At 33.1% G+C, this 18,440-nt stretch overlaps 2 protein-coding genes and 1 long non-coding RNA gene across 7 annotated transcripts; 2 read left to right on the forward strand and 1 right to left on the reverse strand.

The window, feature by feature from the left end:
- The first annotated feature begins 5,205 nt into the window (after nucleotides 1–5,205).
- LOC18109678 (putative F-box protein At3g16210) lies at nucleotides 5,206–7,026 on the forward strand. Its single transcript, XM_006387903.3, has 2 exons — nucleotides 5,206–5,381; nucleotides 5,713–7,026. The coding sequence occupies exon 2, from the start codon at nucleotides 5,745–5,747 to the stop codon at nucleotides 6,846–6,848; it is 1,104 nt and encodes a 367-aa protein (XP_006387965.1). The 5' UTR covers nucleotides 5,206–5,381; nucleotides 5,713–5,744; the 3' UTR covers nucleotides 6,849–7,026.
- A 1,281-nt stretch (nucleotides 7,027–8,307) lies between these two features.
- On the reverse strand, nucleotides 8,308–18,049 carry LOC112323677 (uncharacterized). Of its 5 annotated transcripts, none has more exons than XM_024582873.2 (2): nucleotides 17,654–18,047; nucleotides 8,308–9,090 (listed from the first exon to the last, which is right to left on the reverse strand). In XM_024582873.2, exons 1-2 carry the CDS (start codon nucleotides 17,912–17,914, stop codon nucleotides 9,013–9,015), a joined length of 339 nt encoding a protein of 112 aa, XP_024438641.1. In that variant the 5' UTR covers nucleotides 17,915–18,047; the 3' UTR covers nucleotides 8,308–9,012. The 5 variants fall into 5 exon arrangements, with proteins under 5 accessions (XP_024438641.1, XP_024438642.1, XP_024438644.1 ...); XM_024582874.2 differs by having other exon boundaries at nucleotides 8,308–9,087; nucleotides 17,654–18,046; XM_024582876.2 differs by lacking the exon at nucleotides 8,308–9,090 and adding an exon at nucleotides 10,612–10,897 and having other exon boundaries at nucleotides 17,654–18,045.
- Nucleotides 9,878–11,096, forward strand: LOC112323678 (uncharacterized). Its single transcript, XR_002977170.2, has 3 exons — nucleotides 9,878–10,083; nucleotides 10,583–10,721; nucleotides 10,825–11,096. It is a non-coding gene; the product is annotated as an uncharacterized LOC112323678 (long non-coding RNA).
- Nucleotides 18,050–18,440: the final 391 nt, after the last annotated feature.

Here is an 18,440-nt window from a genome sequence, read left to right on the forward strand (position 1 = left end):
TAATAACATGGCAATAGTGAGTTAATTGTGGCTATTAATGCAATAGTAGTGTTTGGGGTTTTAATGAGATGGTGATTAAGATAATAATGATACGGTGGTTATTGGTAATTATTGTGGTAATGGTAATAATAAAAAGCTACGGTGGTAGTGGTAATAATAAAAAGCTATGGATAGATTGGTGGTATAGAAAAAAGAGAGTAAATCTTTCTTTCTTATGATGTTAAAATATTTTCCTTAAAATCATAATGTATTTTTTTTTTGTTAATTTATTTGTTTTCACCCTAACAGCCTAAAAATTAAATAAAATATTTTCTTTCTTTTATATTACAACTTTTTGAGGACCGATATCTCACATATATTGAATATTGAATTTAGAATAATATTTAGTATTGTGGTAATAGTTATTTTTTAAAGTATTTATTATTTAAAAATATATAAAAATAATATTTTTTTAATTTTTAATTTTTTTATATTAAATAAAAAAAATAAAAAAATCATGAAACGTGATTTCTGCGGCAAAAATAATCTTCACCCCTAGATCTTGTTTGGTCCATAAAAAAAACTGTAGTATATTGTGTGCATGGATAGATGAATGAGTAGCCCCAATAACTGGCTGGGGGGTGTGAGGGCAGAGCATAGTGAACATTTTGCCGATTGATTAGTAAACGGTGACGTATAAATGAAGGGGCAATTCCATTATCGAGAGTTTAGATTGGTTAATGTGCTTGAGAGTCGAGTCTAATAGGAAGTAACTGCAGTTTGTAAGGCAGCGTTTGGGACTGTAGTGTTTGGAAAAAAATATTTTTTTTATTTTTTAATTGTTTTTATGTTTTGATGTTAAAAATAATTTTTAATAAATAAATAAAATATTATTTTAATATATTTTTAATTAAAAAATACTTTAAAAAATAATAACTAATATATATATAGACACGTTGCAACAAGATTTAGATTAAAAAATACTTTAAAAAATAATAACTCACCAGTGCTGCCGAATTCCCCACAGTCCCATTGTGTCATCCCAGCACTGTTTCATCAAGCCTTGGACAATCCTCGCCCAAGTCTCCACTCTCGTCAGCATACTGCTGCGCTAGCTGTTGTGTGCTGCCGCACACATACTCTGCCGATTTTCCCTACTGTCACGCAAGCTGCCACCCCGTAGCTACTATCCAGCAATGCTTTTTGTCAGCCTACACCCTGACGGATTTTAACCCTGTGACACCTAGCGTCTAAGGCTTGGCAGACCCCGTGCCAGGCACTCCCAGACTTGGAAGCCCAAGCGCCAGGTGCCCGCAGCCCCGGAGGTGTGCATCCAGCCAGGCACGTGGGCCTGCAGTAATATCTTTTTCAAAAAAATATTTTAACAATAATAATAATGATAATTGTTATTATATTTTTTTTACAATTTCCTTCTATTTTGAATATTCATACAAATAATAATATTGAATAATAATATGCTTTTTTTAAACATTCAATTATAATAAAAGTAATAATATTTAGAATATAAATAATAATATTTATCACATTAATAATAATATAAAACTTGTTTTAACAATGTTGATATAGTAATATTTAAAAAAAATATAAACAATAATAATAATTGATTGAGGATAAAAGTTTACTTTTTGTATCTTGGGAAAAATAGCAATTCATTATTCCCCTAGAGTGTAGTCTACCATAGCTTTGACTTTGAGTGTACGTAGGAGAGTAGCAAGGTCTCCAAGTTCAATTAGTTTATTTTATTATCATAGGGCCCGTGTTTTGTCACGGTATGTTTATAAAAAAAATTGTAATAACTTACAATCACATTCAAATTTAAATATATTAAAACTAAATTGAAAAAAATAGGAAATGTTATCTCATATGTATGCTTTAATTTGAATATAATTTTTTACCTGCATGCAGGTATGTCTCTCATGCACAAGGCGTGGCAGACCCCGCTCTAGGTGTATACATGCTAGGATCTCGGCCATCCCTAAAGCCAGGTGTCTGCATGCTCGATCCTCGGCCAGCCAACGCGCCAGTTGACTGCAGCATGAAGTGCGGGCAGGTGTGCGTGGCCTGCCCAACTCCCAAGCCATCAGCCCAAGCGCCAGGTGTCCGCAGTCTCAATGGGTGTGCATCCAGCCAGGCACTTGGGGCCTGCAATAATATTTTTTCAAAAAAAAAATTTAACAATAATAAAAATGATAATTGTTATTATATATTTTATTTTTTTGCAATTTCCTTCTATTTTTAATAATAATACAAATAATAATATTTAATAATAATATGTTTTTTTTAACATTCAATTACAATAAAAATAATAATATTTAGAATACAAATAATAATATTTATCACATTATATTAATAATAATATGAAACTTTTTTGATCAAAGTTGATACAGTAATATTTCTTTTAAAAATGATTAACAATACTAATACTGATAATTGTTATTATATTTTTTTTCTAATTTTCTTTTATCCTTAACATTAATACTTTTTTTTCGTTTTCAAGAATCAGGAGCTATTGTACATTGTAAAAAAGGATCAGGAGCTCACAGCAATGCCAACTCCCAATGGAGGAGAAATTTCTTCAGGAAAACACGATATCCACGTTCTCCAGCACGTTTCTCACCCATGTCTCTGAGAGTAGACAGAGGCGTATATGAGAATAAGGACGAACATCACCACCTGCAGATATATCCAAGCAGATATATTCTGCCTCCCCAACTGGAACACGGCTGAATCCTTGCCTGCAAGTGGCGGGGGAGGGGGGGCAGAGGTGCCACCCGGCCGATTCCTGGCCAGGCAACTGATGGCCCGTACAAATTCTAAAACCCTACCCAACAATTCCTTGACTGTCACAACAGCACAGGGAACGACATAAGGATCTCCAGGTCCATTGCTGAAAAGAATTCCGTCTGGTTTCATCGTTAGAGTTTCTGATGGTGGCCGATTTAAAAATAAAACTAAACCAAATAGTAGTTCAAGAAACCAGTAACAAATAGAAACCGACTATATACAATTCAGCCGTGCCATTGTTCATAATTACCTCTTTTTCGTCAAGTGCAGTAGCAGGGTTACGTGCAGGACCCAGAGGTATTGTGACACAACACTCAATCCAATCCTGCACACTGCAGATAAAAAAAAAGTTACAACAATTGTTTTTTTTTTATTATTATTATTTTGATGTGATGATATAAAAAATTAATTTTAAAAATTAAAAAGTCTTATCTTAATATATATTTTTAATTTTTTTTAAATATTCATTATGTAATAATATAATAGCTAGTATTTTGGCCCGCGCTATGCAGCTGGTCAATAATATTTTTTTTTCAAATTTAAAAATGTTTAACTTGGATTAAAAGTATGGAATATATTTGCACCATCACCATCTTCAAATAAAGCACTTTTTATAGTAGCACTCGGTACACGAACAACTAATTTTTATCCCTTGAATTTGTTTTTGTCTCTAAGATATTTCGATGTAATTTTCTCTTTATTTCAAGTTGGTTTGAATTTTCTTATTAAAGCATGTTTTTTTTTGCATTTCATAAAAGCTTTTTTAAAAAATCAAAATTTTTTAATTTTTTTTCTAACTTCAAATTAATATTTGTTTTGTATTTTTTTTTTAGTTTAACGTGGGTGTCCGGGCCAGCTTGCGCGCACCTCGACTAATTCCACGGGCCCTGAAGTTAACGACCATGTAAGCCTCCAATGGCCATCATATGAGCAACCACAGGACTTGAACCTGAGACCACAGAGGAAGCAAACATCTTGATCTCAAGCTCTTACCACTGGGCTTTTGTATTATTTTAATGTGATGACAGATCGAAGAAGCCATACCCAACAAAATTTGAATTTCCTGCTAGGAGTATGACCCAACGCTGAAAGGTCTTGGTCGCAACAGGAGCTAAAAACGGATGGGTCTGCTTCCAGCAGCACCCAACTCAAATGGATCCTGCTGGGGATAGGACTAAACTTTATTGGGTTATGCTGGAAGATGACCCAACAATAATGAGTCCGGATGCAGAACTCAAAGCTATACTGAGTTCTGCTGAGACCAGGATACAACTCTAAGGATCCGGACCCAAAACAATTGTGCCCTGGAATTCATTGAATTGGACCATTCCTGATAAGCGCTAAAGCTTCTTCTCTTGTATGTGGTAGTATCTGCTGCTTGAGCTTAGGTGGTCTTTCGCGCAATTGCGTGAAGCATCTCGCTATGCTACCTTCACGTTCCTTTGGGCGAGGTCAGATCTAGAGAGGAAAGGACTCAAAGCAAAGCTGCGCAAGGCAGGAAACAACTGTCACCATTCCCGGGCGAAGGAAGGCTGGACCGCTGGAGTGCTCTGAGGAGATCTGATTCTGGAATTTCATTAAACAATGATTGTTATGTTATATAACGGCTGTTATTAATAGATGCAAATTTTGTGAGTAAATGTCATCATGAAAATTGCGTGATTACTCATTAATAGTATTGAGTTTATAATTATTTTCATGTTTTTTAAAAATTATTTTTCACATGGAAATATATTATAGCCATTATTGTCATATGTACTTGCATGAGAAATTTTATGAATATATATAAGTAGAAGAGATAAATAATTTTTATTTTTGATGGGTCATGAATTTTTTTTTTTTTGTATCTATTTATTTTTCAAAATGAATTAAAAAAATAACTAATAAAATATTATTAAATTCTCTTTGAGCACTATAAAATGTGTTCTGCACTTGCACAAATGCTCTATTTATTTGAGTTATATTTGATTTTTTTTTCCACATGCTTTGTTTCTTTTCTTTTTTTTATCATTTTTCATTTCAAAAGAAAGATAAAATAAGATTCAAGTTACATGAAGGATATTAGAGATGAGGGTTAAGTTAGTAAAATAGATACAATTATAGAAGCAAAATAACTTCCCTGAAAATCTTGGTAGCTAAAATTAATTTCATTAAACGCTCAATAAATTATAAAATTATGTATAGTAATAATTAGAAAAATCAGATTCAAATAATGTAAATAAAATTCAATTAATGATCAAATGTTAACTTTTGGATTCTCAAAATATTCAAAACAAATGGCAAAATTTAATTGGAAATTAAGATACTATATATATTTCTAATTAATTGATTTAATTGAAAAAATATATGATGTGCCCGATTAAGAAAGGATATAAGATTAAAACAATCATAGACAATAATTTATTTTGTTTCTATATTTATTTAAATCAATTATACATATTGAATAAGATTTTGTAGGTTATATCTTGGAAATCTAATACACATCTAGTATAAAGCTAGCGTTTGAGTGCTAACATAGGGTTATCTTTCATCCTCAAATTGGCCAAGCCTTCTCGTTCGGCAATACCTCTGCATCCTCCTCTATTAATTTCCCACAGGTATTTGTTTTCCCTTTTTCTTCTCTTGTTTCCTCTCTTTCTTTTCTTTAGCTTGATTTCTCATGGCAATCCCATACATGCATGTACAGAAATTCTATCACCAGTAATGGCCAACTTTGATCATCATGAGTCAGTTTTTTCTTCTTAGTGCTAGGGTTTTTCCTGCTATTTAGACTTTGAGATCCGTTTTTATCTCGTTGCTGGCTAGATCTCACAATACCTGATTCTGGATTTGCTAGTCTCTTCTCCTTAGTGTTAGGGTTTTTTCTTTTTATTGTTTGCTTTGTTCGCCGTACATATTGTTTTTAATAATTTAAGTTTATACATCAAGGAAAAGTACCCAGCGAGAGATCAACAGCAGATATGGCAACTGAGAATGGATGTCTTTTGCCTGAAGATGTGATCATTGAGATTCTCTCGTTGTTGCCTGTCAAAACTCTATTGCAGTTCAAGTGTGTTTGCAAGTCATGGTATGGAATTATTACTAGTTCCAATTTCATTTCCTTGCACCTGAACAACCACTACAACAACATTAAAAGTGGTCATCTCTTAGCTCACTTTGTTTGCCCCCAGCTGCTTGAGTTGTTCCAAGACGAATCACTCACAGACTTATCACATCAGGGGCTTGATCCACCTATCCGAGGACGTCTTTGTGGTCCTTGCAATGGAATATTTTATGTAGACAGCGAAGATAGTAGTGGTAGTGGTCTTTGGAATCCTGCGACCAAGGAATTCAAGCTTCTACCTGAGAAAATACGTAATAAGTCGAGTCTTCCACTTTATTATGAAGATAGTTATGGATTTGGATTTGATCCGGTAACTAACGACTACAAGGTGGTTGTTATTCGAGAGTCCTATACACGAGAGTATTATCTAGAGAAGTTTCCTTCCTCTCTTGTCATTGTATACACATTACGAACTGATTCTTGGAGATGCTGGGGAAGTCTGGATCAAGGCTACACATTGCTGGGCAACTATTGTTATACAAATGTGGATGGAGTTTACTATTGGCAGGCAGGCCATGGAGTACATATGAATGTGATTCTTTCCTTTAACATGGCCACCGATGCGTTCCAAGAAATACAGGAACCAGACTATGACAAGCCAGCATACAGTACTAGACTTATATTATACCACGACTCAATCGCGTTTTCTACTGTCCACAATGTTGAGAAGTTTCTTGACATTTGGGTGTTGAATGAAGGTTGTTGGATAAGACAATTCAAGAGTCGACCTCTTTTAGAACTTCGGAATCCAGTTGCGCATTGGAAGAACGGTAATGTTATTCTAGACAGTGACAATGACCAACTAATGCTGTATGACACAAACAAGCAAGAACTCAAGGATCTTAGATTTAAAGGAACTGGTGTCTGCTATGAAATTCTTGTTTACAGGGAAAGCTTGGTTTCAATCAAAGATGGAATTGGGTGCAGGCAACATGAAGAACATTTGCCAGAACACAGCTAAAATGGAGCCACGACTAGAAAACAGGAGTCTTTTTGTTCAGTTTAGCCAATTTTATTTTTCTTGATGGTTGTAGGGAGCAACCATACGATACGTATGACATCAGACAATTTCATTTTTTTTTTTTTTATGAATAAACATGTGTTGTGAATGATGTTTTTTAACATTAAGATAAAGATTTGTGATCGAGGTTGATTTCTTGATTTTGATGTGAAAAATTGGTTGAAATAAGTTGTTTGGTTTAAAAATACTAATTCGGTTTATTACCTAGTTTCTGCTACTTTTATATGTCGAAAACTTGCAAACAAACAATATATCATCAATATTAATTTATTTTTTTCAAAAAAATAAGTGAAAAACAACATGTCATATGCCTCCTTCATAAAAAAAAAAAAAATCAAAATCATGCCAAGCGCAAGGACCTAACCTCTAAATTAACTTGCTTTACCAATCCTGAATTGTTTTTTTTTTTAATCAAAACAATGATTCTAGCTAGAAGAAAAAAAATATATATTTGTGATCCTTTTCTGTTTTGTTTGAAGGAACGTTTTGGTCGATGAAATATTGTCCATTTAAGTTTTTCTCTCTCCTCTAGCATTTTTATGCAATTCTCTCTACTCTATCAAACTTACAGTGAAGCAACACGCATGGATTAGCGCACGCGTGTTGCTTTGCTCGGCCAGTTCATTGGCTTGGGCTAATGACCGGGTCGGGCTGGCTGGGTCAAGCCCAGCCCACATGGGTTGAGATGGACCCAGCCCAAAAAAATTAAAAAAATTAAAAATTAAAAATATATGTTCATGCATAAAAATAAATTTATTTTATTTGTTTATTCACTGATGTTAGAATTATAAATAAAAATACTGAGTTAAATTTATAGTTACGTAATATTTACCAACGGCAAAATTAGAAATATCCGTAATTGAATATTCATTGGCGTCAAAGTCAGGAATATTACAAGTAAACCATCATAGCATAAATCAACAAATTTTTAGCAATTTAAGACAAAATCAGCAATGCAACTTATCTCAGGTAGGGTGCGTTAGGGGTGTCAATACCTTCCCTAGCCACAATCAATCCCGTACCATAAAATCTTTGTTGACCAGTTAGGGTTCCTAGTGACCGTAATACTAGGTGGCGACTCTTTAAACGAGACATTTTCCCATCAAAGAATAGGATGCCAGAAATCCATTCTTTCCAAAGATAAATTTTTAAGGCCGCCGCGATGTCCGAGTATGACAATATTTATAATACAAATAATAATATTTTTAATATTAAAATAAAAATTCTTATATTTTTTATAATACAACTTAATATAATCTCAATATATTTAAAAAAATATATAAAAATATCATAAATATTAATTTGAAGTAAAGAAAACAATAAAAAAATTCCAAATTATCTTCCAAGCATTTTTATAAAATACAAAACCAAACATACTTTAATAAAAAAATTCAACACATCCTAAAACAGAGTGAAATAATTCATTTAGCTGAAAAAAATCCATACAACGACGGTTCAGAATAACATCATGAGTGTGGATATGAAAGCATTTTGCAAGCTGCCAAATCTGGGACTTTTCCAGCTTAATTATGTACAATTCAGTGGAAGATGTGAACATCTTTCGAAAGAGCTTAAATGGCTCTATTGGCATGGATTTACACTAGAGTTCATACCAGATGACCTGTATCCAGGAAGCCTGGTTTTGCTATTGATATGCAATATAGCAACCTAAGAGTGGCTTGGAGGGATTCCATGGTATGTGAATTAGACCTTCATTCAATTTATCAGATCTCAGAATTCAGTTTGCTAAAATCTAATGCCTCTTTTATATATATATATATATATATGGAAATTCATCATGTCATGTCCTTTTCTTTTCATGCATTCTTGTTCACCAGTTGCTTGATCGGTTGAAGTTCCTTAATTGCAGTCATTCCCATTTCCTCAGACAAACCCCAGATTTTTCCAAACTACCCGATCTTGCGGTTGAAGTTTGACTGAGGGTCATCATTCTATTGGAATTCTTGAAAGACTTGCTCTGGTAAATTGAAAGAACTGCAAAGAACTTAGAGCCTCCCGAGGAGTTTCTGTAAATTGAGGTCTCTTCAAGCTCTGATCCTCTCCGGCTGTTCAAAATTTTAAAAATTGCATGATGACGAATTTCTTATAGATGTAGTTCAACACACGTAGCCGCCGCTGGGAGATTTGGAATCCTTGAAAATTCTCCTTGCCAAAAGCACTGCTACAAGACAGGTAACATTTGAAGTTTTTACAACTTCCATTAACATATCTCATGAAATTAGTACACAATTTAGAATATGCAGACATCAACATCCCTTTGTACTGACCCACCATAGGAAGAGTTCTGGTAAAATTAACAAATGCAAAACACACACTAATAGAAAATGATTGATCGTGTAGAAACAAAAAATTTCTATCAATCAAATTTGGTACATATTATTTTTATTTTTACATGAAAGTATAAAATTAAATTAAAATATTTAACATAAAAATTAAATGGGCTTTCATATATTTCTTGACCAATAAAATATTAATACATGAGATGAGATATTTGGATATCTTGTTATAAATACAAAATTTCATAAATAAAAATCAATCAATAAAATAATATCATGTGGGATTGGAGAAAATAAAAACAAAAAAGAAGAAAAGAAAAGAAAAAGAAGAAGCCTTTAAAGCGTCATCTTATCTTATATATTTTTATTGAAGCTTTCTGACTCAATTTTTTATTTAAATCAACAAATATATTATTATTTATTGATTTATATAATTTTCAATTGATTTTATTGAACACATTAACCTTTTATTTTGCAACGAAAATTTTTCTTGAAGAAGTAAAATTTTAAAATTGATTGCATTTTCCCACAATCTTTTTTTTTTTTTTGTTGAAATTTTTTTTAGAGGCTTTGGAATTTAGCATGCGGATGCAAACTAGTGTATTTCTAAAGTATTTCAACCTTTTCTTTTTTTATAACAAAGGAGCATAAAAAAGATTTATTCTTAAAAAAAAAACCTATGACATCTTTACCACTTTTGCATGCCTTCCAGTAAAAGCTTTGGGGGAAGAACAGGTGGGGGAGCCGTCGCTATCGGGATACGATTGAAGCAATTGATTGTAAGGGCGTTTTAGCCATTATAAGTAGTATAAAGCTAGCGTTCAAGTGCTAACATAGGGTTTTTTTTCATCCTCAAATTGGCCAAGCCTTCTCGTTCGGTAATACCTCTGCAACCTCCTATATTAATTTCCCTTTTTCTTCTTTTGTTTCCTCTTTTTCTTTTCTTTAGCTTGATTTCTCATGGCAATCCATACATGCATGTACAGAAATTCTATCACAAGTAATGGCCACCTTTGATCATCAAGAGTCAGTTTTTTCATTTGTGTTAGGGTTTTTTCTGCTATTTAGACTTTGAGATCCGTTTTTATCCCGTTGCTGGCTAGATCTCACAATACCTGATTCTAGATCGGCTAGTGGTTTGATAAGCCGGAACCTAGGATTTCAATCCCTGATAACTTTGCAAAATGACAAATTGGTCCCTGATTTTAACAAAGTTTTCGTTCACACACAAACATTAGTTTTGTTTTGGATTTGCAGGCCTTGATCTTGTTTGAAAGCCAATTTTGCAAGTCTCTCTCCTTAGTGTTAGGGTTTTTTCTTTTTATTGTTTACTTTGTTCTACATATTGTTTTTTATATTTTATGTTTATACATTAAGGAAAAGTACCCAGCGAGAGATCAAAAGCAGATATGGCAACTGAGAATGGAGGTCTTTTGCCTGAAGATGTGATCATTAAGATTCTCTCGTTGTTGCCTGTCAATACTCGATTGCAATTCAAGTGTGTTTGCTAGTCAAGGTATGGAATTATTACTAGTTCCAATTTCATTTCCTTGCACCTGAACAACCACTACAATAACATTAAAAATGGTCATCTCTTAGCTCACTTTACTTCCCCTCAGGTGCTTGAGTTGTGCCACGATGAATCACTCACAGACTTATCAAGGCTGACTACGGTAGTTCTTCGAGAAGCATCTAAACAAAAATAACCAAAACAACTCTATATTATTTTTAATATTTTATGTTTATACATCAAGGAAAAGTACCCAGCGAGAGATCAACAGCAGATATGGCAACTGCGAATGGAGGTCTTTTGCCTAAACATGTGATCATTAGTATTGAAATAACCTCAAATACCTAAAGTAAAAACTTCTATTGTCTAAAAAAACAAAAACATTCGGTTCAATAATATTTAAATAACCTCAATACATAAAGATAGGATCAGATCAGCTCTAATTTTACTGAAACAGCCACCACATGCAATTACAGAAAGGATCCAAAAGCGTAGAAGAACCATGAAATTACACCAAAAACAAGGAAAACAAAACCTGAAGAAAATAGTTGTTGAACATCATAAATAAAGCTTAATAATTAGATTTGATGCACTTAGTAAAAAAAGATTGAAATGGGCATATCAGCTTGATTTTTCTTCATTTCATAACCATATTTCTCCTCAACCACAAGTTCCTTACTCTCGCGTTTCAAACCATTCACATGAAATGACGTGAGTTCTATTAATACATACTTTGATTTCCGTCAACCCTTTTTTTCCTTCTTTCCAAAAGCATTTCACTCTGAAGCCAGTTGTATCAAATTTTTTCTGAATAGCTTTTTCAATTTTAGACCTCGGGTAAAATCCACCAGGTTTAATCTGATTATCTCTCAACATGTTAACTTTTTTTTCATATCTATAATCTTCTTGAAATACTCTTTAGGGATGAAATTGGTTTTGCAACCGCTTGCATGTCGTTTGTATTCATAATTTCAAAATCTAATCTGGTCTTTATCAGTTGCTTCCCTTGTAAGATCTGGTCAATACAGTATCATCTCGTTGTGGAAATCTTTTGATGCAAACTGCATCTCACACAGAGATTTATCTAATATCTAATATTTAATGATATGCAAATGAAAGATAAGAATACTCTCTTTTTACTTAATAACAATTTAGATTTCACATTTAAAATTATCAGGTAGGTTATTAAAATAAACACAAGTCATGTCAAAATATTTGCAATTATTTTTATTTTTTTTGAAAAACAAAAGCTGAAAAAAATATTGACTTACCATATAATCAATACTTTTCCTACTATAGTATTTACGAGTTTATTCATTCTCGTTAACTGATCACCACTATATAAGATAAAGGTACTTGGAATGGGTGAGAATTTACATTTATTATTGTTCTTTGAGCAAAACCCTTCTGGCTAGGTATGAACCAACCAAAAGTGGTGTGCTTTAGTTGCAGGAACAACCAATAAACTATGATTATGGATGATATCATAATTGAGTTTTCCTTGAGACTCTGTAAAATCAATAAATTAATTAAAACATTATATTACTATACAATATACTAAATGAGCTTAGTGTTTCATTATTTGCTCTTTTACTGTTCAGCAAGACACAAAGTACAATAGATTGGAGCAGTGTAATGATGTTGTTGTTCTTACCAAAGAAACTTGTTAGGCGCCCATTCCCCAGCAGCAGACCCCAAAAAACTCGAACGGACCATTATGGGGGAATCATCCTTTCTATGTCAAATGTATCCTATGAAAAAGACAACCTCACCCCCAACTGCATGACTAGCAAGTTTCTTTAACAAGGACAACCACATCATTACACTGCTTCAATTCACAGTGTTTTGTCGATTGATGAACAGTAAAAAGACAAACAGTGAAACATTAAGCCCTTTTAATATATTGTATAATAATATAATATTTAAATTAATTTATCAATTTTGTAGAGTCTCAAAGGAAATTCAGATCTGATATCATTCGGAATCCTCGCTTATTGGTTGTTCCTCCAACTAAAGCACTTCACTTTTGGTTGGTATGAACCTGGCTAGAAAGGTTTTGCTCAAAGAACGAGAATAAGTATAAATTCTCACACATTTCAAGCATCTTTACCCTGCATGGTAGGTGGCCAGCTAACAAGAACACAGAAACTCTTAAATATTGTAGTAGGGAAATTATTTATTATATGATAAGTCACTATTTCTTCAGTTTCTTTTTTCAAAAAAATATAATTACAAATATTTTGACTTGGCTTGTGTTTTTTTTTTAATAACCTACTCGGTAATTTTCAATGTGAAATCTAAATTGTTATTAAGGGTGCGTTTGTTTCCAGAAAACCACTTTCCAAACTTTCATGTGTTTGTTTGCCATTAGAAAAGTTGGTCAACAGAAAACACTTTCCTGTCAAAGAAAAATTTAGCTTGATTTCCAGGAAAGTGTTTTCCTTTTATTTTGGGCGGAAAACACTTTCTAGAAGTTATGAAAAATTTAGAAATATCATATTATTTGTTGATTATGTCAAATTTAGTTCTTAAACTTTTGATTGCTATGTATTTTGTTTAAATCTTTTTTTGTTTCAATTTCATCCCTTAAAATTTGATTTAATTTGATTTTTATATTAACTTTAGTCCTTTTTTTATGATTGTTATTTATTTTTTTCTTATCATTTTTTTAATTGAAATTTTTTATCTATCAAATTTAGTCTTCATTCTTTTGATTGTTACTTATTTTATTTAAAATAATTTATGAAATTATAATTATTATTGTTTTAATTTCATCATCTTTCAATTTTTTTTATCTGTTAGATTTGAGATAATTTATGGAATTAGATTTTTTCAATTTCATTCTCATTCAACTTTTTAATTTGTAAGATTTGTTTCTTATTATTTTAATAAACTTGAAAAAAAAAACATTAATAAGCTATTTTTCAATTTACTTTCCCAGAATTCACTTTTCAGGAAAACCATTTTTCAAAAGGAAACTACTTTCCTGTAAACATATGGGACCTAAGTAAAAAGAAAATATTCTTATCTTTCATTTGCATATCATTAGATATTAAATATTAAATAAATCTCTGTGTGATATGCAATTTGCATCAAAAGATTTCCATAACGAGATGTTGCTGCATTGGCCAGATCTTACAAGGGAAGCAGCTAATAAAGACCAAATTAGATTTTGAAATTATGAATACAAACGACATGCAAGCTGTTGCAAAACCGATTTCATCCCTAAAGAGTATTTCAAGAAGACTATAGATATGAAAAGGAAAGTTAACATGTTGAGAGATAATCAGATTAAACCTGGTGGATTTTACTCAAGGTCTAAAATTGAAAAAGCTATTCAGAAAAAATTTGATACAACTGGCTTCGGAGTGAAATGCTTTTGGAAAGAAGGAAAAAAAGAGTTAACGGAAATCAAAGTATGTACTAATAGAACTCACGTCATTCCATGTAAATGGTTTGAAACGCGAGAGTAGAGAACTTGTGGTAGAGGAGAAATATGGTTATCAATTGAAGAAAAATCAAGCTGGTATGCCCATTTCAATCCTCTTTGACTAAGTGCATCAAATCTAATTACTAAGCCTTATTTATGATGCTCGACAACTATCTACTTCAGGTTCTGTTTTTCTCGTTTTTGGTGCAATTTCATGGTTCTTCTATGCTTTTGGACTGTTTCTGCAATTGCATATGGTGGTTGTTTCAGTAAAATCGAAGCTGATCTGATCCTATCTTCAGGTATTTGAGGTTATTTCAACATTATTGAACTGAATGTTTTTGTTTTTCATGCAACAAAAGTTACGGTTGTTGTCTTGTTAAGTGCTAGTTGTTTTGATTATTTTTGTTTAGATGCTTCTCCAAGAACTATTGTTACTTGTTATCAAGGATTGCTGATAGGGGTGATCATTTTTTGTTCGGTTCGGTTCAGTTTTTACCTAAAAAATAACCAAACCAAAAAAAAAAATTAAAACCAAACTGAAACCGGTTCAAACCGACCGGTTTCGTTTCAATTTCAGTTCCATTATTTTACATTAAAAACCAAAAACTATATTGTTTTTTTTTTGTTTTTTTAATAATTTCTAATGAGTTTGGTTTCGGTTTGGCTCTGTTTTTTTATTAATTTCGGTTTGGTTTGGTTTTTTGGTTTCAGGCTTATGAAACTGAAATCGAACCGAACCAATAGGTTTTTTAAAATATTCTAATAAGTTTAATCGTTTTTTTTCACGGTTCGGTTTTTTCGGTTATTTTGTTTTGGTTTTTCGGTTTTTTTGCTCACCCCTAATTGTTGATACTATCTAAAATTAAAACTCCGTAGACGTAGTCAGCCTTGTAAACACACTGTGTTCATGCTAATACTAGTGACCACCTCTCATGTAGCTTCCTAGTTAGTTTAATTAGCCAACAAAATATTTCAGTCAGAATCTTTTTCAATATTTATTATTTTAAAAAACATTAAAAAAAATTATATTTTCGTGAATAGTCTAGAATGCTGAAGCTGCAATGGCAGGTGCTCACACTTGTGGAAGAATTATAAAAAGCCCATGAAGCTGGAAAATCTGGATATTCATAGAATAAATTAAGATTGAGTGATCAATTACAATGGTTTCGATTTAGTATTTTGTATGAATGTACAGGTGTGTGTTTTGCCTTGTGATGAGCTAAAGTATGGTTCCTTGAGCAGCGTTGATAGTCAGTAGAAATTGTTGATGGTTGTAGGGTGTATAAATAGATTAGCGAGTGGAGCCATGCAATCTTTATGAATGTCTGTGCAAGTATTATCAAGCATGAAAGAATAGTTCCAATGGAGCTTTTCGTCATGGAAGGTTAGATCGTACAGCTAGTGTTTTTGGGGTACCTCTTTGCATGCACCAAGCAACACAATTATTGAAGAAAATTCTTCTGCAGAGGTCTTTATTGAAGTGGATGTTACTTCTAGACAGCCTGAGGTTACTAGAAACAACGTAACTAATTTTATTTCAAAATCACAAACTAAATATCTGTAATGAAATGATTCCTTTAGCATTTCACTTTTATTTCCCCCTCCTTCCTTTTATATTTAGACACTTTGTCCTTATTCCACTTCTTACCCAAAAAAAGGATAGTTTCAGTGCAGGGTTCAAAGAATGAACAGAGGATAGCCCTTTCTCAACCAAGAAGATTAAGTAAGAAGAAGGTCATTGCATTAATTAGCAGATACAGTCAAGTCTTTATTTTCAAGCACAGAAACAACAAACACAAGCAAGAGCTCAAGTATCACAGCATATTTATTCTAACATATTTGGTGGTGCTCATAATTGAAAGGAAAGGAAAGGAAAAGAATCAACAACACAAATCAAAAGAGCATAAATGGCAAAACAAAAAAAAAACACAAAAGAGATGGTACTCTGCATTTAATTGCTCTCCACACAAATATCATGATGCTCAGTTCAGCTCAAATGAATGGTAACTTCACGAAACTAAGCCAAAGCCTACTTGTGCAACCAATACTGATCTTCTATGTTCCTCTTTACCTCAACTGCCGCAAAGTTATGGAAAATGTTACCTACCACTTGATTCACTGAAATCGTTTTTACTCCTTTATATGACCAGAGTCCACTAGGGAAATAAACATGTTTTAAAGCTTAAGCTGGAAACAAAATTGATTTTCCATTGGCACTGAAGTTGGATCCAAGAATGTTCATTGACAACAACAAACAAACATGTTTGTTGCAATCAATGAAGAAATCAATTACGGCAGATATTAAAATGACAGAAAAAACAAACAAAGCATATCAATGCAGAAATGTTGCTTGCTTATATCATCAACATGATTACAAAAATCATCAATTTCTCAGGAAAGAATGGTTGTGCCAGTCTAAAAATAACCTTAAGCTCAAATTCTCAAATCCTATGTGCACAAGTTTTCATCAACAAAACTAAAATCACCAATTGATCCGTCATTTCTTATTTACCAATGCCATTTTGGTGTAATTAAGAACAGGAAATCAGTAGACAAACCAAAAAAAATTCGGCTCATTTATTTGACTTCAAATAAAATTTGGAGACTCTAACATCAATTAGCCCCATATTGGGCTGCTTCTCAGGATCATCATCCACACAATCCAATCCCAGCAACTCCCTCTTCTATGCCACTTCGACCGGATACAAATCCTTCACCCTCTTATCATCAACCCACTTCCTTTACTCACCCTCACCAACAGCCACCACCTCCCTTGCCCTCTCAATCACACCAATTATGTTACAGACTCCAACTCCCTCATCAAACATATAGCGCAATGCCTCCTCCCCGTACACCAACTCCAAATTCACTGCCCCAAATGTAGAAACATCACATTCTGCGTCACAATTCCACTTGCCTCTCTTTTACAAGACATCCATGAAGCCTTGTGATTTGCAGTTGGGACCTATGTTATCCTAATGCTTGTACGTACGCATTGGATTACAAATTAAAAAATACATTGAAATACTTTGAGACCCTTATTTGTGTTTGGATCTATAATCTGATTATTATCAAAGTTGATATTATTTCGAATCGTGCTTAACTATATGACCCGCGCTAATTAATTGCCTTCCCCCATCTGACTAAAAAGGAGTGACCAAACATGTTCAAATGTCTAATAAGCATCATCTCGATTTGCCTAGTTTTCAAACACAGAAGCTTAATAAATCTAAGAACAGAAACACAGAAGCAATCAGATTAGAGATCCAAATATTTGCCTAGTTTTCAAGCACGGAAACAGAAATAAAATCAAGTTTCTTCCCAGACTTCGAGCACAAAAGCAGTGAGTATGTTCATACTGATCAGACATCACCAAAACTCTAAACAAATACTAAGTTCCTGATTCACAGGATCACATGAAAGAAGCCAAGATAGAATTCACTTGTAGCAGCTACATGTATAAACACTATAGCAAGGAATAACAGCAGTGTCCAGAATTACTGACCTTTTGAAATTGAACCGTGGAGCAATGACCACTGACAGGGTCCGGATTACATCTCCCCTTCCAAACCACGATGCCAACAGAGCCCGGAATATATACTTCAATCGCAGAACCAACAACACCGACGCTATAACTCGAATCGCAGACTTCATCAGAGTCCGGATTGCATCTCCCCTTCCCAGTTCCAAGACCACCCTTGATGCCTACAGCCAAACCACGATGATGCTCCACACGCTTAAGGTTCTGTCGAATTGCATTTTCCATTCCTAGTTTCAAGACCACCCTTTTGTCTTCTACATCGAATTACATGGTTGGCTCTGTCGTTTAGGGTTTTGGTTATACTTGCTTTTATTATTTGACTTGGATGCCCGTGTTAAGAGAGAGAGAGAGGGAAAGAAAAAAAAAACCTCGGGAAGAGAAGTTACTGTGCCTTCTCTCAGGTTTTTTACATTTTAATCCTTCAATTTGTTTTTATTTGGCCCTCGGACATTGCAATTATAATTTATATGGGTATAGGTTTTACAGATTGTTTTGTCCAATCTATGGAAAGGATCTTAAGATATCAAGGAAATATTTCATTGCTCGGTTATACTCGGATTTGCAAAATAAAGTAAAATTATATTAATTATAGTAATTAAAACTTTGAGAATCGAATTTGAGATATTGATAAATATTGAGCCCCTTTAATTTTATAACTTTAGGGGCTGGGCAACAAGGTTAGGGAAAATATTTTTATCCTTTTTTGGGTTTTTTTTTTAATTTGATCCTCCCAAATTTGTTTTTCTTGACT

Source organism: Populus trichocarpa, chromosome 12 (assembly GCF_000002775.5).
Source record: "Populus trichocarpa isolate Nisqually-1 chromosome 12, P.trichocarpa_v4.1, whole genome shotgun sequence".
Classification (NCBI taxonomy): domain Eukaryota; kingdom Viridiplantae; phylum Streptophyta; class Magnoliopsida; order Malpighiales; family Salicaceae; genus Populus; species Populus trichocarpa.

Bases quoted from the DNA above. Each gene is read 5' to 3' on its own strand.
- LOC18109678 (XM_006387903.3), top strand. From the start codon at position 5,745: ATGGCAACTGAGAATGGATGTCTTTTGCCTGAAGATGTGATCATTGAG.
- LOC112323677 (XM_024582873.2), bottom strand. From the start codon at position 17,914: ATGGAAAATGCAATTCGACAGAACCTTAAGCGTGTGGAGCATCATCGT. The intron at 9,091-17,653 runs GTCAGTAATTCT...CCTGTCTTGTAG, and splicing joins CCACGGTTCAATTTCAAAAG to CAGTGCTTTTGGCAAGGAGA.